The sequence below is a fragment of the Podarcis raffonei genome, chromosome 3, assembly GCF_027172205.1.
Source record: "Podarcis raffonei isolate rPodRaf1 chromosome 3, rPodRaf1.pri, whole genome shotgun sequence".
Taxonomy (NCBI): Eukaryota; Metazoa; Chordata; class Lepidosauria; order Squamata; family Lacertidae; genus Podarcis; species Podarcis raffonei.
The window spans coordinates 40,274,087-40,298,587 of record NC_070604.1 but is presented as its reverse complement, the minus strand read 5'-3'; the positions used below and the strand labels follow the sequence as shown (position 1 = coordinate 40,298,587).

General features: G+C 40.6%; 1 protein-coding gene across 3 annotated transcripts in view; it reads right to left on the bottom strand.

The window, feature by feature from the left end:
- Positions 1-24,501, bottom strand: part of KCNQ5 (potassium voltage-gated channel subfamily Q member 5) — a 260,135-nt gene that overhangs the window by 56,461 nt on the left and 179,173 nt on the right. For all 3 annotated transcript variants that reach the window (XM_053381258.1, XM_053381259.1, XM_053381260.1), the window contains one exon: positions 328-454. In XM_053381258.1, coding sequence (XP_053237233.1) covers positions 328-454 — 127 coding nt within the window. The remainder of the gene's footprint in view (positions 1-327; positions 455-24,501) is intronic.

Here is a 24,501-nt window from a genome sequence, read left to right as displayed (position 1 = left end):
CTCACTCAAGAGGCCAGGGGCCAGCGCTGTCCGGAGACACTTCCGGGTCATGTGGCCAGCGTGACATCGCTGCTCTGGCGAGCCAGAGCCGCACACGGAAACGCCGTTTACCTTCCTGCTAGTAAGCGGTCCCTATTTATCTACTTGCACCCGAGGGTGCTTTCGAACTGCTAGGTTGGCAGACGCTGGGACCGAACAACGGGAGTGCACCCCGCCGCGGGGATTTGAACTGCCGACCTTTCGATCGGCAAGCCCTAGGCGCTGAGGCTTTTACCCACAGCGCCACCCGCGTCCCATAACAAGGTTAGCCATGGTTAAAAAACTTACCTATTACACAGAATGGTTTCCTTGCAAATCTCAGCCTTCCCTGCCATCCACGGTACCGACAACAGCAGCCAGCAGACCAAATGCGCATGATAAACTCCAAACCAAAGACAACAATCATGACAGACTCCTAAAAGGGGGGGGGGACAAATAAGAAATACAGCCAGTGAAGTCAGCAGTACAGAAAACAGAAGCAAATACTTGTCAGTATTGGCTTAATTCAATTTCAAGAAGCTGAAATATAATTGGGTTTTTGTAAAATCTAAAGGATTGCATTGCATGTGACATCAAAAGCTTTAAAAAAGATTGAATTTTCATATAACACAAGGGAGAAGGGAGAAGATTGCAAAAAAACAAAAACAAAAACCAACCACCACCCCAACTCCCTACACATAGAAAAGTAGCTCCTCTGGGAGATGGCACACCTGGAAAATTTCTCTCTTATATGCTTTTGTTTTCTACGGACAGGTAGCACTTGCATGGGATTGTGCAGATTGTACTGTGTTGAACCGTCTTTTTCACCTCTACAACTAACAGCAGCTTGGGGAGGAGCAATATAAGGTGGGGAAATGACATGGGGTGCATGTTTTAGGATGAACCTTTTTCCCAACCACCATATGGCCATTTTAAAATTCTGCCTTCCCCCTACTTCTGCTTTTCATCAAATAAAAAGATGCCAGATTATCCAAACATAAATCTCCAATGTCAAGTTGAAGTCAATTTTTCTTTCTTTCTCTCCAGAGAATTGAATATGGGATGCTGCTGCAGAAGTCACTGCTTGCATGAACATCGCCCACCTCCAATTGTACAGTGGTCTCTGATCAAACAGGTTGTGCAGGCTGCAATTCCCATCATCCCTGACCATAGGTCCTGCTAGCTAGGGATCATGGGAGTTGTAGGCCAAAAACATCTGGAGGGCAGAGTTTGAGGAAGCCTGCTGTAGTGCGTGTGAAGGGAGGAGGGAGTGCACATGCCACATTCCTAGTCCTCCCCTCCATGGGAAACAGTTACGCTATCGTGCCACCTTTAAATCACTTTAAAATTGTTGACTCCGGACTCAGGATCTATGCAGCTGCCATTTGATGGAGACTTACTCCAAACAAGCATGTTTCTGAAGCATTCTAAAACCATTTTCATTTGACCATGCTTTTGATGATCTGTGTAGGTAGGATTTTAATACGTGTGTGTGTTTGTGGGTGTGCGCACACACACACACGCGCACACACACACACACACACACACACAGAGAGAGAGAGAGTTACTTGCCCCAAGGCCTGACAATAGTCAGGGTCAGAACAAGTATATTCAAAACAGATGTACAGTGACACAACTTCCAACAGAAATCAGCTTCCAGGTTATCAGCATCACACTTGTGTTGGTTTGAAATGATTGAGGGTTCGTGAGCTAGCTTCAGCGGACAAAAGTACTTGAAAAAGCTTATTAAGCAGTTTGTCAAAGAAACAGAGGATAAGATTTATGTTTTATTTGGCAGATGAAAACATTTCCATGTCCAGGATAAAGCTGTTCTGTATCAGATGGCTAATTTGTTATCCTTACAGGATGGGGACTGCTGTAGGGCCACATTAGTAAGCAAGCATGAAAAATATATTGAGCACAGGAATTATCGGCAAAGAAAGTGGTGATCCACCTTTTAACACCCCCCCTCCCCTCAATACATCACTCATGTTTTTACTCTGTAAGAAACCACACTTCCTTAATCAGTCAACTGAAGGCAGCCATCTACTGCTAAACAGGCTACCTTTTGCAAGCACTGCTTATTTGTTGATTAGAGAATAATGACGGCCAGCTAATTTATTAAAACATAGCTATTAGCTGCATAGCATTTTCCCACTGAAGTGCTTTAAAGCCTACTTGTTTAGTGCTTCTACCTTCTGAAGCTTCTGACCAGGCATAGGCAAACTCCGGCCCTCCAGACGTTTGGGACTACAATTCCCATCATCCCTGACCACTGGTTCTGTTAGCTAGGGATGATGGGAATTGTAGTCCCAAACATCTGGAGGGCTGGAGTTTGCCTATGCCTGCTTCTGACATTGGTTGGCTAAGCTCAGGGATGGAGACCATCCCTTTCTGTAAACTACATTGAGGTTTTTCTGTACAATCAAGCAGTACATAAATTTTACGAAATAAAATAAAAATCAAGCTGGGGACTGAATGCTGCCCAATAGACCTCTCTATCTGACTCTCATAAATCTCCCCAGGCCACATCTCCTCTCCCCAAACCGCACTCCTTTCTGGCTCTTCCAGTACTTTTGCCTGGTTGGAAAGTTTCCATGAGTAGTGACAATGCCTCTTGTCTGCATAGATGGAGAGATGTGGGGGGCTGTAGAAATGTCTCACATTTGCCTGGCTGGAATGTAGCCTACTCTACAGAGAAGACTCACATATGCTGTCCCACCCATTTCGTTCGTCTGGTCCCACCCACATTCGGCAGCCCCACAAGGGAATGCAGTCTGCAGGTTGAAAAAGGTTCCCCCCTTGCTGGCTAAGCTGGAGCAAATAAGAGTCCAACTCACATTAAAAACTGTCCAGAATTGACGACATTACACTGCATCGGAGACAGGAAACTGGAGCAAGGACAGGTGCAAAGAAATCTCCTAACAAAGCACAGGAGGGACTGGATGTTATTGGAAAGGAAGAAAAAAGATTGCTGGAGGAAATTGGGCAAGGCAGGCAATTGGCTAAAAATAGGTGCCTAAGGAAACTATGGCTCGTGGTGAGATAGAACTGAAGAAAGGAGATGTCAAGGAGAAAGTGGAACCAAAGCAGAACCTCTCATGGGGCCCAGGAACAGACTGGGATGTGCACTATTGGCAGGGAAGGAAGTGGGCAAGCAAGGGAGGATTGGAGAATTGGGATCAGGGAGTCCATGAGCTTCAGCGGGACTCAAAAATCACTGAGGCTTTTTGCTGCCTTTAAGCAACTCTGAAGCTCAGTGTGTTCTCAGAGACAAGGCACTGCCTTTGTCTGTTTAGTTAGAAGAGAAGTCTTGTCTTTGATGTTGTGCTCTGGGGCCCACAATTTAGGCAGGCTACCAAGTTCATTGGACTTTACTACAGTGGTACCTCGGGTTAAGAACTTAATTTGTTCCAGAGATCTGTTCTTAACCTGAAACGGTTCTTAACCTGAGGTGTGTTTTCGCTAATGGGGCCTCCTGCTGCCGCTGTGCTGCTGGCACACGATTTCCGCTCTTATCCTGGGGCAAAGTTCTTAACCTGGAGCAACCACTTCCTGGTTAGCGTAGTTTGTAACCAGAAGCATCTGTAACCCGAGGTACCACTGTACCTTGCAATTGCTGTCATTTTAGTGATGAGGCTCATATACTTTACTAAACTGTTTTTAGAAACTCTATAGGTTCCCGTTCACGATAGATACAAAATAAGGAAAAGTCATTATCAAGTTCCCAGAAATGCTTTTTAAGAAGCCAAAGTGAACAATGCACATGATCGCTGAGAAGTTTCTTTTTAAAACTTGCACCCATTAGGCCAGCCTAAGCTATTTATATGGCAGCAGTAACATCACATCTAGATGATTTATTAGATTAAGCAAATATATGGAAAAGCACTAGAAATGGAATCTATCTAGCAGTAAATATTCTCAACAATATCTGACATGTCAAATGATCTTGTCATCTTCAATTGTAGGATTGGAATGAAACAAATATGACTTAAATGGGTAAGTGACACATTCACAGTGCCTACATTGAAGCAAATGGAATATATTCCAGCACACTGGAATCCCAGTAAAATACCCTTTGCTGAGTCACTTCACAGAAGCACAGAATCCTAGAATTAATCCTATAAAGCAAGTTTACATGCTCAATGTGTACTTTCTGATTCGGAGTTTCATAGGTTCTCTGATATATGAAGTTCTCATGTGAGCAAATTTCACCATTCATATAAGTGGAAGAGGCACCTTTTGAAAAGGTAGAATTTTTGCTCTGTCAAAATGAACAGGGACCTCCTTGTAGAAAAGGAAAATGCTTTGGAGCTCCTGTGCTTGCAAGAAAGAGCTAGATTAAGGAGACCGTGCAAACAGCCACATGGGGAGGAATCCTTTTCCATAGAAAAGTATGAGTCAGTTTTAAATTCTAGTAATAACACAGCATATATTTTAGAATCCATGTCATAAACTACTAGGACATCTCAACCAGGAATGCTAAAAGTGAAATTAATCCCTAAATGCTTCGTACTGTTTGTTTTTTCTTAGACTAATACCCAAGATATTTGTAAAGAGTAAGAAACAGTGTACTCATATTTCTTTAGTATACTGTTAACATCCAGCCTTTCAGTTTAGGATGTATAATCTGTACTAATATTAGGACGCATCATTTGCAGAGCTTGCCACTAAGCAAATGTGTACTGAGCAAATGTATTGAGGAAATTCTCCCTCAAGTCTGATACTGGTTTGTTTTAAGGCAGCCTGGAACTAGAGTTCCCATTTCAGCTTCTCTACTACATTACTGGAGTCAAGATTCTTATTTTGCATAAACATACATGTTAATTTTTAAAAGTGAAACACACACACCTTTAGCTTCACACTAACCTAGAAAAATAGCAAACACCAAAGCCCCTTACTTAATTGCATCAAAGTAAATTCAACTTAAAAGAAAGATTTTATCAAATAACTAAAAGAAATGAAGGAAGAAAATTGGCAGGTGCATGGGAGTTATCTAATGTTTTGCACAGTGTGACATGGCCAGAAATTGTGGTTGAGTTTCTTTTAGCACAGTGAGTTCCTGGGTCTTAGAGACAATTCCATTTCCATGTGGCTAAGGTGGCTGGCCGAACAAAGCTAGAGGAAACAGAAATGTATGTAGACATTGTGGGATAACTCACCTCATATAACAAACATGCTTAGGTCTAATTAATACATGAAGAGGTTAATACCACAGAGTAAGCTGTCATGCCAGGCTTAGCTATATACTTCCCACACCTTGGGAGGAACTAGTTGATCAATCTTTCTTCTCTTCCAGTCTGCCTGATAAGCTCAGCATATGAAGAGGTTTGAGCTGGTTGCTCCAGCTCAACTGCAGGCTCTCATCAGCAACTCTTGAGACCTACAGCAAACCTTTATGGAACTAAAATATCCACCTGATGAAGTTAAACAATGGATCAACAAAGCCAGACTGATACCCAGAGAGAACTTGCTGAAAGGCAGATCCAAAAAAGAAAACAACAGAACACCACTAGTAATTACATACAGCCCTCAAGTTAAAAAACTTCAACGCATCATCAGAGATTTACAGCATCTCCTAAACAATGACAGTTTTCTCTCTCAAGCTCTGGGAGGAAGACCTTTCATCGCCTACAGACAGCCACCCAATCTTAAACAACTCCTCACCCACAATAATACAACAACCAAACTTAACAAGGAAACTGGTACCAGAGCCTGCAATAAACCCAGATGCCAACTTTGCTGCCACATACACCCAGACAACACCATCACTGGACCCAATAGTTTTTAAGAAGAGTCTTTTTAACTATCTTTTTAAAGAATTGTTTTAATTTATTTTTACTACGACAGACCAACACGCCAGCTACTTGAATCTTGAGTTCCTATACAAGTAATCTAGGAACTTTTACCACTTTGCAACTAAGCTAAGTTTTACTGCCTGTGCAACTTTCTGAAGCACATGTATCTGACTTTTGGAGAGTTTGTACGTAAAGAATTTTTTTATTTACCAAATGTCTGGTCTTTTTAATTTACCAAATGCCCGGTCTTTTCCTATGCTGGAGGAATGGGGGAACACGGGATATAAACCTTTTGAGGGGGCATTTTGGAACTCACTTGGAGGGGCATATTTTAAAGGTTGAGCAGCCTATATTTTCACACTTTACTGCATATTTTGTGACTTCAAATCTGAGCAAAAAGTCCTTGCTCCAAAGTTGGATCTTATGACCATTCCTCATAAGGCTTGGTTTCCAGATCCTTGATAATCTTGGTTGCCCTCCTCTGCACATGTTCCAGCTTGTCAATATTGTTATTAAATTGTGGCACTCAGAACTGGACACAGTACTCCAGGTGTGGTCTGACCAAGACAGAGTAGAGTGGGACTATTACTTCCCTTGGATACCATATTTCTGTTGATGCAGTCTACAATAGCATTAGCTTTTCTGCAGCTGAATCACACTGTTGATTCATGTTAAATTTGCAGTCTACTAACCTCTCTTGCAAGCCTGAACTCATTCTGAGGTATAGCTTGCCTGATCTTCTCCCTGAAATGGTTAGCAACTCATGTATACTCTTCCTTTGCGATTTCTGCAATCTCCCCTTTCTTTCATTTGTTATATACACCAATTTTTTTTAGATGCCTTTCATTTTTTATTTCTTTTTGGAATTGTCTGTGTTGTCTAGCATTTGTGCCTTCAATATTTCACCTTTAAGAATCTCCCATCCATCTCTGACTTACTTATCTTTCTGACTATGGGATCTCATCCAGTTGTCCCTTAAGCTTTTTGAAATCAAGTGCAGAGTGCATGTCTGACTACATTCAGCTTTCTCTTGCATATGAATAACTTCTTCCCAAGGTTCCCGATTACTTCCACCTTGTCGATCACTTCTTTCCTCTTGGTGAGGATTAGATCCAAAATAGATGATCCATTTGTTGTGTCTTCTGCCTTCTGGGAAATGAAGTTTGTCAGCAAGGCAATTGAAGAATTTGTTGGACCTTACATTCCTGGCAGAGTGTGAGTTCCAACAGATATCCGAACTAGGTTTTGAACTAAGCTAATTTGCATAAGATAATTTGTATTGGGAAAAGTTCTGTTTCTACTGGAATATTTTCTGATGCCCTTGAGAGTGATCTAATTTAGCAAGTTTATTTCCTTTTGTATTTAGTAAACAAAGCAAAAAACTTTGAAATCACCAAGCTTGCCATTATTATAGCTGTGTTTGGCACCCACTCATTGTTACTAATGAACATATGAAATTGATATTTTCCCCACCAAAAGTAAAGCACTGCAAAATCTCCCATTTTGGATTTTTTTTCTCCTGTGGAAAATTTTCCACCACACATCACTGAAACAGGGATCCCTTCATGGAAATGGATGGGACTCCCATGTAAGCATCAAGCATAAATGGAACCTTGGCTCTAAGTGATTGTGTTATCTTAAACTTGTGGGGCAAATCTAGCACTATTGTTTCTAATCAGACCATCCTAATTAAAGTAATCATGGAACTCTAGAACTGACATTAACTTATTTTAATCAGTGCTTGAGTAAGAATAAGAAATGTCAGACCAGCTACTTCTCGATTATTATATAATTAGGTGTTTTATTTGCTAATTGAGCTTATTCTCATTTTATTATACTTATGCATTTCAGTAACTGCAGCTAGGTAATATGAGGGCTGCAAACTCTAATTGCTTTAATTGGAGGATTTGCACACAGGAGGTTTAAAACTGTGAATGGTAATTTTAATCAGTATGGGGAAAATTTAATTGGTAGGGTTAAGTGCAGTCCAGATACCATATTATGTCTGGAATACTAGAACCGTGGTTCCCAACTTTTTTGGTATGGTAACCCACAACTCCAAATTTACTTGGTAGAGTGAGTCATTTATTTATTTATTTATTTATTTATTTATTTATTTATTGTCACATGAATTTTTAGATCTTCAGTAGCCATCAGCTTGACTCATTTTAACTGTCTTGCTGGGATTTTTTGTTTTTGTTTTGCCTATTTTGTAACCATTATGTGAGGCATCCAAGCTAAAACCTATTTAACAGATTAATGTTAAGTAGTTAACATATTAATTAATTGTTGAAATATTTCTAGTACTCACCAGGTTATTCACAGGTTTCTTTTTACGGGAATGCAAGAACACTAATAACCTTATTGCAGGGTATTGCTTCATAAACTATAAAAATTATTCTTAAAACTTAAAGCAGTGTTAAATACAAAAATTATGAATAATGTCAATAGTTTATTCATCATAAAGTCTATGTTGGAAAGTATCAGTGGGATGACTAAGCTTGCCTTTTGTCAATGTAGTTTGATGGCTGTTAGACATAGATCCTTAGTAATAGTGTGCCACTTAATTTTGTTCTCATGCCTGTCATTGCTGAAAAACCTGTCTCTCGTAGACATGTACTACTAAACAGCAGCAGCATGGGTATTGCTTCATCAGCAAGCTCTGAAGGTTCTAACACATTGCAGTTCAATGCATTGTTGTTCTTTTTGCACAAATGCAGCTTTGTGACATCAGTTGTAAATGGGTTTCACACCCAAACTTCTGTTTCTTCAGCACAAAAGTAGTAGACAAACCACGACTAAGCAAACTTCAAATCAGCCTGGGCTAAACTATTAACTAACCCTGGCAGCAGATCTGGTGATGGTTTGCCACAAGATACTCCCTGTATGAGTACCTTGTGGTGAAGTGTCATTGGACCCCCAAGTTTTAAAATGTAAGACTTTGTTCTGCCAAGTGTCAGCACAGCATTCTAATATGCCAACCAAACAAAAAGTTGGAAGAGGTATTATTATACCAGTTAAGGATTAGAAGCAATATGGTAATTGTTTTGGATTTGCTTATAAAACCCATGACTCACATGCCCAGGCTTCACAACCTACTTGCAGGTCACGACCAACAGGTCAGGCAGGCAACACTGTACTAGGTGTGTTTCGAGCTAAGGTCAACTGTGAATGTAACATCACCCTCCAATTAATTAATTAATGGAATTAACATCTTGTATTAAGGCCACAACATTTACTCAGATAATAACCTCCCAATTAATTTAGAGGGTGTTCCTGATTAACTTGACAACAGATTTGATTTGTTTTTAAAGTTCAATATTTTAATTTTTCAAAGCAGCCCATATGGCAGGCTCTATATTGGAAGATGTAATATTCTTAGGTGGGTCCCTTGTGCATCTACCCAAAGGGTTGCACAGCTTCCTGTTCACTGTGCACAACAACAGATGCCAAAGGAACAACTGAACAGTGGCTTCATTAAACAGAGAATGAACAGGACCAGCTCTGAGGCCAGTTTACCCAGAACTGAAATGCTGGGGGGCTGAAACACGAACACAACACAAATCCTACCCACCGAGCCACAGGAGAAGCAATGGTCACAGTTTCTTTACACACCATATACCACAGAAGGACACCATATACCACAGAAGGACACATTCCTCCTTTTCTCACAAACAAGTGAGATGGTGCTTGCTTTGAAACCTGTGTGCACCATGTAAAACGAGGGTTTGTTTTGTTTTGTTAGAACTGTGGCTCATTTGCAAATATATTACTTTATCTTTTAAGCTTCATACACTTGAGAGATTTATTTGGGTGACAGCCCTAAAACGCTTTCCACACTCCTACATCTCTTTATATTGTTTTGAGTTGGCTCTGGATATCTACGCACAACAATCTAGTGCAGAGCTTTCCAAATTGTGTGTCGCGACATGTTAGTGTGTTGGCTGCAGTGTGTGTGTGTTGCGCAAACACTCCCCGCGCTCCTCCCGGGGATGGAAATTGGTTCAACCTCCGATTTGCTAGTAAAACTGAATGTTGCAAAATGATGCATGTCTAAAAAGTCACTAACATGAAAAGTTTGGAAAGCCCTGATCTAGTATCTAGGCAGCTGTTGCCAGGTCTATGCTCTATGGAGCAGTTGTAACAACCGGGGACCACTCCCCTTCCACTAGTTTTTGTGCCATCGCTCAACGGAGACTGCACTTACATGGCAACTTCCTTTGCTAATCCCATTTCAATCCCCTCCTGGTTCTAGAAGAATGATGCAGGAATGGTTGGGGAATCATCTGGACCTTCACTTGCCTGATCTACCTCTTCTTCCGACCCATCTTGTGCTCCACCCTTCAGCACTTAAGTTTCCCCTGCTTCCAACTCTTGTCCCCTGGCCGGAACAGTTCCCCACAAATCACTGACCCCCCTCTCCTGAATCAGACTCCAGCCCCCCTTCCAGTCCCTGGCACTGAAGAATATCTGGAAAAGCTGATGGACATAAAAGTGGCTGCCACATACACATCTCTTGAAAAGGGACTTTCATGGGTGGGAAGTGGTAGTTGAGTCCAATTTCCTGATGTTTGCGACAAAATGTACAGATTATATTCTCCTTTGTTATGGGCAATGGATGATACAGTACCTGTATATTTATTTGTGCCATCATGCATGGCATGAGTTGATGGGCTGCATACAGCTAAGCTCTACTTAGGGAAGAACTGAAGTTAGACTAATTTCAGTGGGACTGCATGATGGCTTTAGAGATCAATTAAACATATCAATTAGAGATCAATTAGACACTCAGCTACCACAGATTCTGGAAAGGAAATTTATGAACTTGACTGTATGATCATATTCATCAACTCATTTGTGTCTTTCTATTCAGCACTTCTGTTGATCTGAGCCGAAATAGTGCTTACAGACGTTAATAATCAAACTGTATGCATATGAAAGAATTGACACCTACTGATTTCAGGAAACAATAAGGGCATTTCTAAAGCTCCCAGAGCTCTTTTACATATGAATATGTCATTGCTGCTTTGCTAAAGAAAGCTGTGGGATTTCACAAAGTAACATCATGGGAGGGGAAGTTCTCTTTAATTGTGGTGCTAAGTAATATGCTAATAGAAATCAAAGAGGTGGTCCAAGATCAGATGCATTTAAGAATGTACTCAACTCTGCCACTGAAATCAATGGGACTTCTAAAGTACTAACTCTGGCTGGATTGTGTCCTTTGTGATTACTGTTATATTTCACATAGGCTATTGAAATGGCTTAAATTCCCTTGCTTCTCTGTTGGCTGAAACAATAAGTGCTTTCCTTTGGAAAGACATTAAAACTGCTAAAACTGTTGTTATTGTAGTTTCCTCATTAATTAACACCACTAATCATTAAAACTCTAAATAACCTTTGGTTAATTTGCAGAGTACATGCTGTGACCATCAAATTCCCATAGTTCCAGTCTGCTAGAGAATCAGAAGGCATATGGATAAAAAGTAGGGGGAGGGGGGAACCCATTGACATAAATTCCCTAATCTCAGAAGAATCATGGTTGATTAGCTATGCAAAAATAAACCTAGCAGTGGAATGTAAAAAAAGATTAAAACAATCCATTTTCTGTTATGTTATCCACACTCTCACTTTTAATATGCACAGTTTTTGAGGCTGCCAACCAGTTTAAATATTTTTAGCTGACTAACCATTTAGGTTTAAATGTATTAATTATTATAATAGAATTTGCATTTTACTTAGATGCTGAATGTGAAATAACCTAATTATAAAATTAGTGAAACCAAAAGGGACTATTAGTCACAAAGTTTAGTTCTATTACATTTATCTGGGATTCTGAGTATTTCTTAGAGTGGCAGAAGGTGAAATTCAAAGTGTTGAAATGGGTGGTGCCCACATGATCCCAAGGCAGGATGGATGCGCAATGCAGATAGTTGGTGGTAACTGTTTTGACACCACTGATGCATCTTTGGAAGGAACAGGGACTTGTGCTCACCAACCACCATCTCTTGGTGCTCTTGGATTGAGCCTCTGTCGTTGACCATCTGTTAGCTTCCTAAATGACGTACAAGTGCGCAGATAGCCCACTTCTGCACTGGGTCATAATCAGCACTGCCATCTCTTATTCTGCTGATCATCTATGATGGAAGGGATGGAAGTGCCTGGATTAGTTTCTCCTGCCCTGTCAGTGACGGCAGCACCAATAAATATGTTCAATGTTTTACAATGGCTGAAGAATCACTGTATCTAGATGCTGGGCGCATTTGATCCGTAAGTACAGTGATGACTATCTTCAGTATGGATTTACTGAAGGATCTGACTTATAACCAAAGTCCCTGTGTGTTTCATGTTGTGAAATTCTAGCTAATGAATCTATGAAGCCTGCTAATCTTCAACGTCATTTGGAGACAAAACACGCACGCTCCAAAAATAAATCAATGGTTTTTTGTGGAGTTGAAGAAGGGGCAAAAAAACCATAGGAAAAAACCTTCAAGTTTGAGTTCTCAGGAGAATGCAACCTTAGCTTCTTATGTGGCACAAATCATTGGCAAAGCAGGAAAGGATCATATTCTAGGCAAGGAAGTGATTCTCCCTGCTTGTGTAGCTAAATGCAAATGAGTACTTGGTGAGTCGGGAGGCTAGGGAAATCAACACATCACCTCCTTCGAGCAACATTGTGAAATGAAGAATATGTCTAATGATGTCTAATGTCTAATGATATAAAACAGACTCTCACTTTAAGGGTCCAGACTTGCAACTTCTTTCCATTGCAAACTGATGAAACCACTGGTATTACAAACAAAGCTATCATGCCTTTGTACACTATGTATGGGAAGAAAAATATATGGAGGATTTTTTTACTTTCATGTGAACTTGCACACACTACAGCAGAGTGCATGTTTAAATCCCTAAGTGGGTTTTGTTGTTGTTGTTTGTTTTTTGTTGTTGCAAAGAACCACATTTAATGGGAGAAATATGTGTGTCTGACAACAGATGGTGCTTGTGCTATGTCAGGGAAAATCAGTGGACTTGTTCATCCGTGGTGAAGTATGACTTTTCCTGACAGATTCAAACTTTTCATGTGGTCAGTTGAACAACTTTGAGTGGTTGTGTTTGGTAGCCTACTAAGCAATGTTTTCACCTACTTGAACACTCTCAACACAAGCCTTCAAGGTAGTGATGTGTATATTTTTTACACTGAAGATAAGATTGAGGCAGTGATTTAAAAAATATGGTTAAGGGAAAGCCAGGTAGAAGATGGTAGCCTTACTAACATCCAAATATTGGAGACATTTCTGGAGTCCACTGAGAAAGAATTGATACCAGAAGTAAAAAATAACATCAATGAGCACCTGCGTGATTTAGTATGACTAGCTTCAGATATTACTTTCCTGCACCAAAGCCTGAATACTCGTGGATAAGGAATCCTTTTTAATGTGGTGACGTACAACTAACAACTCTATCTGCGGAAGATACACTTGTTGATGTGACTTGTGACGGTTCATCGAAATAATTTTTCTAAGAATGTAGACTAGCTCATCCTGGGTGAAGGTTTTTCCTGATTATAAGTAGGTGAAAAAACTTTGAAACATCTAGTTTCATTCTGTTCCACATATCTTTGTGAACAAACATTTTGGACATTTTGTTATACAAAGAATAAGCAAAGAAATTGGCTCAATGTTAATCTAGATTTGAGATTAAAAGTAGGAAATACTGAACTGGAAGTAGAAGGGATTGTTTGGGACTAAAAAAGGCATGATTTCTCCCAACACATATAGGTTTAGTAGCTGCTAGATATATCCTAATTTGTTAACTCATAATGCATGTTAGTAAAATTAAATTCATCCCCCCCCGCACTAAATCATTGTCATTTGTGTGAGTAATATACTAAAAAACACTGCCCATAAAATTTGTGATAACTAAAATCCTTTGCTTTTTAGGGACTACCCCACACTTGTTCCAAAAATTTGCTTCGCACAAAGATTTCAAAAGTAGAGGGTCCATGCCTTGGCTTTTGAAAAACAAGGGGTCTGTAGTACTTAGCTAATTGGGAAACATGGATTTTGATAACTCTTACCTACTCAATAGTGTGGAAAAGCTCGAATCTGTTTTATGAATTATCTGTAGGAAAGATATCAAAAACTGGAAAGTGTTTCACTCTCCTCATACCACATACTAACCCCTACATCAGTAATTTCTCTTTACCTTCTCACTGATTTTACATGGCATGCTGTTTACTGAAGGCTGCTCTGACATTGTCCTCCCCCTGAAAAAAGCTTGTCACTTGATTTTTAAAGTTTTAAAATGTTAAAATTTAACTGCTAAGTTTTACCTGCTTCTAATTCATATTAAGTAGGTGATTAATATGTTGTATTATATATACTTCAAGAGAACAATGCCTTGGATAAATAAGGATGACTCACATTTCAACTATAAGAGGAAAGAACTCAGAGACAATGATTTTAAAACAGAGGGAACACAGAGTTAATGTTGAATTCTATCCAGCTGGATTTCTAACAGTAGGAAAAGTGGGGTCATAAATTTTAAAAACACAAAAATTTGGAAGAGATTTCTAAATGGAACATAAATCACTACCAATAAATTCCCAAGAGTTCCTAGTAGAATATCTCATAAACATCCAAGCAATCCATTCCTATGTTTACTCAGAAGTAAGACTATCCGAGGCTTTCAGGGCTACTTAATTCCAGATAAATATGCTTAGATTCCAGTCTTGGAAAGTGAGGGTGTAATTCTCAAATCCCCTGCACTAGAGCTATCCTCCCATCAAGGCCGTCAGAAGAGGCATATGAGGCAAACCAGACCAGGGAAGAAGGGGTGAGTGAAGATCTACATCAAGAACAAGGGGTGGGAGAGAGAGAGAGAGAAAGATCTACATTAGGAACAAGGCTGAGAAGACACCAGCAGTGCTTCCTATTTGCCAAGAGGACTTCTGCAGTGGTGGCATGGTGAGGGCTGCCAAGGAGATCTGGCCTCCAAGGAGCATGCTGCAGCTGTTGCTGCCACCAGATCTACTGCCGCTATGGATTCTGCCACCTGAAGATGGTCACCTCACCTTGCCCCATGGGTGGGCCAGCCCTACCTCCCATTCTCAATAGCAGCATAGGCAGCCAAACTTCACCAAACACCAGGGGTACCTGGTATCTGGGATTATTGCATGGTAGCCATGCAGCCACCTCCAAAGGGTCTGCAACTGGTCAGTGTAGTCACAAGTGTTTTCAGACTGGAGCTATAAACCTCTGTATCCTGCTGCCTCTAAATGCAACTGCAAGCCTGGTAAGGAGCTGCTATGCTGTTCCAACAAGATGCAGCCTCCAGATCCTTTATAGATATTACTGCACAGCTGCTCTGCTGAGCCATATTAGGTGGGGGAGTTGCAGCAAGGTGTATCACTTACAAGTTAGTTAATTGTGCCTTAAGGATTTTCTAGTATTTATCAGCCACACAATCAACCTTCACAACAATTTGATGATGTTAATAAATAGTGTTAATAAATAGTCTTAATACATGGATTAGATATAAATGATTTTGCACCATTTGCACTAGAAAACAGGTCTTACCACAAGTGCTAGTTATTCCATATCAAAATTAAGTACAAATAATTTTGCTAAAGATAAAGTAGCATTTATTTGCCAATAGTTTTTTAAAAATATTTTTTTATACATATCTGGGTGTATCAAAGTCAGCCTACTCAAAATGGACCCACTGAAATCAATGGGCAAGGCACTTAAATCCATTGATTTCAATGGTCTACCCTGAGTGTAACTTAGTTGCATATTATTCGCTTGTCATGAGCACGATATCTGCTCAAAGGTTCAGTCAGTCAGTGATGGGAAAGGAGCTCCTCAAGAGCTCAACTTTCGCCAATTTTGAAGTTCTTATGCCTAGCAGCTGTTGGAAGATCCAGCAGTGACACTGGGTATAAGATGAAGTACTCAAAGGGCTGGTTGCTCATGCCAATCTTATTCATTTTTAATCAGCCTGCTGATTTACAGCATGCTGGCTCTGTTTCTTCAATTATGTAGTTTGTTGCAATCAAGGAGACATGTTTTCCCCTAAACCATTTTACCTTTGCCTCACAAAATCAGTAAGCGATTCATGACTGCAGGCTTACCCACAAGCAGTGGGGATGAGGATTCATATACTTTTATCAATGCTTGAGGTTTGCGACCAACGTGGGTGGAGGGGGGGAGCTCATGCTGTAAGCCTAGCATCATAAGTTCAAAAAGGGCACTGAAGCTAACCTGTAAATCAGAGTGAGGAACCCCCTAGCCTAGCCCACAAGCCAATCTTGTCCTTCCAGGGGGGTCCAATCAGACCTACAATGCTGTTTCTCCATAACCATGCCCACCGGTCAATCATCTGATACCATTTTGATGGGCAGATGTTGCCAGCTGATTGGTGGGGTTATGTAGCTCAATTCTGCACTGGTGGGAAACCCACTAGTTTCCCACCGAGAACTAGCACGCACAGCCAAAGCATCAGTATTCAATCGCCTGCTTATCAGTTTAATTCTGCTCAGTCCCTTGTCTCCGCTCATCAGCAGATAATGACGAGCAGCCTTGTCCACAGTCTGAGGTGGAGATATAAATATCTGGCCTACTGGAGAAAGACGTTTCTCCATCCCGCTGTGGATCACATTTGAGGATTATTCCTTGGGATGTTCAGATCTGGTGAAATTTGCCGGAACCAGTCAAAAGTTAATGCAGAGGAGAAGAAACAACATTGCTCCTCACCCAGGCCCTGCGTGAGAGACTGCTTGTACATGAAGCTGTAGGAGCTGAAGCTAGAGAGGAAGGTTGTGTACCACTTGCTACAAAGGAAGGACCTAAACAGTGAGATGCATGTACTTGTTAAGTATAATGGTTTAATTGACACTGAAATGAGAATGCCTGAATGTGTGTTTGTGAAAAGGGTTAACATGGGGATTTTCCATGAGGTTATATTGAAAGCAAGAAGAGCTCTCTCTGAGCTGTAACTTGTTAATGACCTGTTGACTGTTTTTCTACTCTGTGCTGAGAGTGAACCTTTGATCATGTGATGAAGGTATTGAGTAGCAAATTCGCCATCTTGAGAGGTTGGTGGCTGTTAGTATTTCTGAACTCTACAGGGAGAACAATGCATGTAAATGGCTCTGCAAGACATGCATAGCCTAAGGCCAATGAAGGCTGGAATGCAGGCTGGAATGGGGGAGAGACACAGTTTGGATTTTTGGAATCTCTTGTTTCTAAGAAGATGTTGAGCCTGTGCTGGACAGCACAAGACACTGCATAGATATTTTGGTTGTATCTTTGATGCTTATGATGTTTTTGAAGAGTTCTGCCAGTAAAACTATGAATAATATTTTCTTGGGCCTGGACACTGTTTTCTTCCAAAGGAGTCAATTCCTATGCTTTCAGTCACTTCAAACTGTACAATATTAATATCAGCAACAGTGTTGGCAACTGTTGGCAACTGGGGTGTCTTTGAAGGCAGCCAGGGAAGTGGAGCTATTTCACTGGGCAGCAGTTTGTTTAGCCACCGACATTAGCTCCAATTTGTTTCCAGGCAAAATTCAAGATGTTGGTGCTTACTTTTAAAGCCCTTTACAGTCTGGGCCCACTACACCTGAAGCACACTGGGGAGATTATAATTCTACCAGCCAGGAGGTTTTTCCTTCTTGCCTTTGCTTCCAAATATAACCCTTCCTCATGCTGGAGAAAAGGAGGTTTGGAGAACTTCTGGGAGCTGTTTCTTCCAAGTGTGTAACTGAAAAACGGCACGAAGAAACCAACTGCAATATATTTAAAGAACGAACCTCTCATCTGCCAAAATCCTGCTGATGCATATGGTCTGAGGAAAGATTTTTCAATCCTGCCATCTCGGCTAACATCTCGCATCTCAGAGATGAGTGGAAGTGTATACTTTTAATATTTTTTGCTCGGTTCCCTGGGGGTCAGTGGAAAATGTGATTCTCTCCCTTTCCTTTCTACCACAACTTGAGAGTATACCCAATCTGTTGACACTTCTGTTCTGCGAATGATGCCATCTGCCGCAATGCTTTGCAGTTATCCCTCTGGTATCTTCTTCCAAGTTTTAAGCCTTTGCAGAAAACACTTTCTTCCAAAGTTAATTGACACAGTGCTGTCCCATGAAAATTATCTGCATGCAGAGTATTCCACTTACTGATTCACTCTTGATGTTTAAAATTGATTCAACCTGGTTACAACAGTGTACTTTACTCAAGACTTTGAGATGGTTCACATAACAAATTACTGCTTATTAAACTTATTAAGCATGCTCTTGGAGAGTAGCTTGCAAATGCTTTGCTCCTCTGTAGTCTTTTTTTGGGGGGGGGTCCTGCTAAACTGGGGTTCGGTTTAGCATGACATCTGAACTGGGACTCCCTACAGCTCATGCTTAAGTAGGAGCAAGTTAGCCATGAGGCCCAGTTCCGATGACAAGCTGTGCTAACCTTTATTTACCTTCGTTTAGTGTGATACAGTAGTAAAAGGAACGAAGTGGCTGGGGAGCAAAGTAACTGTGAGCTCCTTTCAAAGAGCTCCCATATTTGTGTGGTCTTGCTAAGCCATAATTTGCCTTAATGGGTCTTGTGAACCAGGACTGTCTGTGTAGAGAGAGACCTGCTTGGTTTCCACCGTGTATTAGCAGCAGTTTTATTATTTGCTGTACTGCGCTTCCACTTGAAAATTATCTGTAACTTCCCATTACTGGATTTTATTTTTGACCACAGGGCTTTAAATTACCTACCATATTTTTGAACATTATAATTTATTTCAACTATGCTTCTGCAGCTGCTTTTGTTCCTATCTATTTGACTTGCCAAGTATCCCATCTAGATAGAATGCCAAATGTTTTTATAATCTTTTGAATTTGTCAGACGTTTATCCGCACATGCACTTACAAACACGGTGCTACAATTGTACAAGTGTCTCTTGGATTTATTTATTTATAAGATCAAAATGTGAGAAGCAGTTCGTTTAGGAACATTAAAAACTTATTTACAGTTTAATACAAAATTAACCTTGCCTTATAAACAATCTGTAGCTCACAGAAGTAAATAAATAGTAGGTAGCAAGTCTGGCATATTGCAAGCATGTGCTCCTGCTTGTGATGCCAAGAAAAAAAGCTACAAAAACTGGACTGGAGCCCAAGGTAAATTCATGGAAGAAAAGCTTCTCCCTCTACTGTCCACCTCCTGAAAAACCATTCTGGAAGTTGGTGGGGCATCCTGAACAATGTAGGACAGGAGGCACTTGGGAATTTGGTGAATCCCAAAAGTGGTTTGTAAGATGATAGTTTTACAGGTTGTTAAAGACACCATTGATTTCTGAAGTTTTTCCAGGATTCTGTCATCTGGACGATGAAAAGGGGTGACCTTTGGTATGCCCCCAGTTCTTGGGGGAACTCATGCTCCATGATTAGAAAGGCAAAGTGTTCAGAGGGCTCAACTGCTACAGAATTATCAGACGTTTAGCTAGATTTTACTCGGTCCACTGGGAACCAAAGTAGGGCAACTTGCTGGAATCCGGACGGCTCATTTATTACAATAGTCTTGCATAGCAGAGTCTAGGCACTACAGTTGTCTAATGCTGGGACGTGGTGCCCTACAAAAGTTGCAGACTTCAACTCCTACCAACCTAGCGCTGATGGGAGCTGTAGTCCACAACATCTCATTGGCTACTCCTAGTTTAATGAAATCAGCTGTGCCTGTTGCTCTCAGAGACCCATAAGCCGCTACCTCCTTGCTGTTTACAGGGTTGTCAAGCTGGCTTCTGCCATGTGAACATGAGCGTCTGATGCTACCAAAGTGTTAAGAAGAAAAGCACATTCAAGAGTGGCTCCCATGCTATTATAATAATGTCAGAAGCAGGGGCTTACTTTAGTCCCCTAAAAGCCATGGGATTAAGAATACCCTTTGCACTGGATTGTTGATTTAACTGTTAGTGGTCTAGACAGTGTAGAATGCTCTGGAAATGATTGTGCTTTCAGAATGAATGTGTGTGTGTGGTGTGTGTTATGAAAGTGACTGAAGGGCTTATAGATGTATATCAATAAGCACTTAAGAGGTATAACATGAGAAGCAAAGTAAGAGAGCTTTTAGTACCAACTCTATTTTAAAAATGCAGTTTAGTGATGTATATTTTCCAAAATACATCATTTTCTCTATATCTTTCTATTCCTACACACATCCACTGTGTAATCATTTCCAGGAAACGGTTTTATTCTGTCTCTGAACTTTTCCAGTCCCCTTTTCTTTTCCCCAGTAAACATGACCCTTTGTTCAGTTGTCTAAATATAAATAAAGGAAACATCACTGCAGTTTGTACATTTGAAAAGATGAGTTTTATCAACTTCTTTCCATGGTGACATATCAAAAATCCAAGCTTATGTGGGAGGGGAAGGAAAGGATTTTATTTCATTTGAAACATACCAAGCAACATTATTTTTTATATATAGCTGGAGTCTTGTATTACAGTACTTTATATCTTTATGTTGGGGGGGGGGTAAGAGCAGTGGCCAGCTCTATTTTGTTATCTGCCTCTCTGATATCAGCATGAAATACATTGTTTCATTTATCTATGCACATAATAAGACTAAAGGCTAATGGCATAAGGAAAAGTCAGATGCTTTCCTTCTATTTAGCTCGCTGCTTTAAAATTACCTAAAGAAGGATTTTTTTTAGATATTTGAAGATTTCAAAATACAGACCTCAAAAATATTTTAAATTAAAAAATGAGGGATTCAGGTCTAAACTGATTACACAGAAGTATCAACTTCACCATATACTGGCAGATCAGTCACTTAAAGCCCAAGCTCCTAGGGGCAAATCTACACTGGTTAGTTATAATGTTAAAAATGTGTTATAAAAATGTGACACCAGTGGGTCACTGAAGAGCAGCAACCTGTCGTCAATGCAAAATTGCATTGAGAGCTATATTACTTTTTTAAACAGTGTTTTTAGAACCAGTGTAGATCCAGCCCTGATCTCTGACTAATTATGAAACCATTATTATTATCCATTAAATTACTCTACTGCCCTTCATCCAAGGATGACAGGGTGGTTTAGAATATAAAAATACATACCACAATAAGAAACAAAAACAACAGCCCGTTTAAAAGGCCATAGAATGTTTAATTAGCCAAAGGCCTGGGAAAAGAGGAATGTTTTTCCTGGCACTTTAAGATATGTAATGAAGGCTCCAGGGACACAGAAGCAAAGGACTGGTCTCTATTATTTGTTGTTGTTTAGTCTTTTAATCTATTATTTTGTTTAGTTGTTTAATTTATACACAGAGCTTTTAGAGCTTACTGCTGGTCCCTTGGTGGGCCTTATATTTTCTTGGGGAAAGTATCTAAACATTGAAATAGAGGAATCTGAATGGAAATCATGGTGGTCAGCTAGGCCTCATAAGTCTGTTTCATCATATGTGAGGGAATGTTCCCTCAAAGTTGTGCACAAATGGCATTGTCTACCTGTGCAGATGTCTCCTATCATGTCACAGTCAACACAGGATTGTTGGTGAGCTTCAAGGGACATTCTTCCATCTTTGGTGGGAATGCCCTCAGGTCTCATTATTCTTGTCTCAAATAGATCATGAAATACCTAAAGCAATTAAATCACCTGTTCAGGTCTCCCCACAACTGTCATTATTGAACGTATTGACTGATAACATGAAGGCTAGTTGCTCAAAAGGAACTGTTGACATGGATGCTAGCTGTAGCTAGGATTTCAATATCTCAGCAATGGAAAACCTTGAAAAATCAACATTTGTCTTTATGGTATAAGAACTTATGGACTTTGGCCATTTGGGAAAAAAACACACACAAATTGCATGTCACAAGAGGGCAGAGGACCCAGAATACTTTTGCGTCATCTGGTAGGATCTTATTTCTAATGCTTCAGACTTAGATGCCTGACATTCACTATCCATGCCAGCTCAGGAAATTGATTTATATTGGTGTTACCACTTCTTCCTATTATTATTATTATTATTATTATTATTATTATTATTATTATTTGCTTGCTTTGCATATGGTATGATGTAATACTCTGCTACTGCACTTTTGGGCTGCTAGTTAACGGGCATTATATTACAAATTTAAAAATATGCTAAGATATTGTACAATGCACAGATTGTGATAAATCACCAATGGGTAAGGTAAAAGGCTAAAAAATAACATCAGCATTTTTAAAGCTCTTCATGCAAAACTCTGGACAAATTTCAGTGCTCTTGACAATAGAACTTAAAATATGGTATTACGGTGATCCAAGCAAAGCTAAGAGAAATTAACATATTGATGCCCCAATCCAGTAAGAGTGATCATTATACAAAAGCAGGCTTAGAATAAAATAATCATATAGAGTTGGAAGAGACCATGGGGGTCATCTAGTCCAACCACCTGCAATGCAGGAAAGTCAACTAAAGCATACATGAGAGGTGAACATCCCACCTTTGCTTAAAAACCTCCAAAGGAGGAGAGTCCATAAACTACTAAGGGAGTCAAAGCAAAATTTCTTTTTTCTTTCTTTTTTTAAAAAGCACAGTTATGAGGTAAAGCATAAGGTAAAGGTAAAGGTACCCCTGCCCGTACAGGCCAGTCTTGACAGACTCTAGGGTTGTGCGCCCATCTCACCTAATAGGCCAGGGGCCAGCGCTGTCCGGAGACACTTCCGGGTCACGTGGTCAGCGTGACAAAGCTGCATCTGGCGAGCCAGCGCAGCACACGGAAACGCCGTTTACCTTCCCGCCAGTAAGCGGTCCTTATTTATCTACTTGCACCCGGGGGTGCTTTCGAACTGCTAGGTTGGCAGGTGCTGGGACCGAGCAACGGCAGCGCGGGGATTCGAACCGCCGACCTTTCGATCGGCAAGCCCTAGGTGCTGAGGCTTTTACCCACAGCGCCACCTGCGTCCCATGAGGTAAAGCATAGATAGGAGATAAATTATAAGGCTCATGGACACTTTATATAAACGTTGAAATATTTTTTAAAAAATCAACACAAAAGGGCAGGATCCAAATAAGTGTGTGTGTGTGTGCGCGCGCGCTTGCTTGCTCTAATTTAATAATTAGGACCTATTATTTTGACCACTACCCCCTTCCAGTAATTAGCAGTTACTTTTTGAACGGCAGAACTCAGTCCAAGTTACAAAAGGATGGAAGAATACAGAACAACACAGTCATTAGGCACTCCACTTAAGTGGGGAAAGCAATAAAGGTTTAATATTTTGGATTGCATAAAATCTAGAATTACTCATTCTTTACACAGTCACTTTCCTCTCCCATTTAGTTGTTTGTTCCATTTGTTGATACCGTCACTGACTGCAATGTTTCTCTCCCCACCCCGCCCCCCAGTACACAAGCATTAGCTGCAGAGGTGGTCCTCCTCTGCCTGTACAAGTAAACGTAGATGTTTATGCCAAAATAAATCTGTTCATCTGTAAAGTGTTTGTTGTTTTGCTCTGAAAGACTAAAGAGGCTACCCTTCTGCAATTTTGTCTCTATTGCTAACACCATCCATTTTATCTCCAAATGAAAACTTCTTTGCCACTTGCCCCATGTATCGCAATCTTCTTTATATTTTTGTACGCTAATTCCAAATAAAGCAGTTCTGCTGTATGGAGATAGCACCACTGGGCTTCCCATAAGGGGAGAACCTTTCGAGAGAAACTTAAAACTCCCCCAAAGACAAGAGCGAAGAACAAAAGTGGAGCTAACAATAGTAAATATGGCCAGACCTTCATAATTTGTAGCTAACAACCACTGCAAGATGATTAACAATAATACGGATTTGCGTATTTCTCATATTTTCTTCCTCTGTACTTCAGTAAGCAGTGATCCAGCAGGACAGGAAGAATTGCACACAAGAATCATAACCCGCATTGCCTCTTCTAGGGAATCAATTATCTCATGTCCAGTTGGGTTTCTTGGATACTTTTAAATTTCATCAGAATAAACAGCTTTCCATGGTGGTAGAAAGAAAAGGGTAGCATATCATGAAAGCCCCACCCCCCAGAAAGAGAGAATATATTGTTTGTAATACTGTGCCATTTTGTCATAATTGTACAAAGCTCTGTAAATAAGAATTTTGCTTACTGGCAGAGACCTGCTATGCTAGTTTACTGGCAGGAGGGTTATTGTTGCTTATCAGGAGGAGAAAGGGGCAGCAGGGAGTTTGGCAAGCTGCAAATGCTCTGGAAGGAGCACCAGAGTAGCTCTGGCTGGTGTGTTTGCACCATGCTGACCTCCCTGCTGCCTTGCCCCTCTCACTATGCTACAACAACCTGCCTATTGAGAAGCTAGCATAGCAGCTCCACCCTATCTTGGTGAGCCACTTCTGCCTAAATAGTATATTTAATAGTACCTTGGAAGCCGGACAGAATCTGTTCCAGAAGTCGATTCGACTTCTGAAACGTTCGAAAATCGAAGTGTGGCTTCTGATTGGCTGCAGGAAGCTCCTGCAGCCAACTGGAAGCTGTGGAAGCCCTGCTGGTGTTTGGTTTCCAAAAGAACGTTTGAAAACCGGAACACTCACTTCTGGTTTCCGATTGTTTGGGAGCCGGAACGTTCGACTCTCAAGGAGTATGGGAACCGAGGTACAATTGTGTTTCTCTAGAGATATTTAGAATTCCTCCCCCTCCCACCCCGGTCCACCCCCAGTATACATC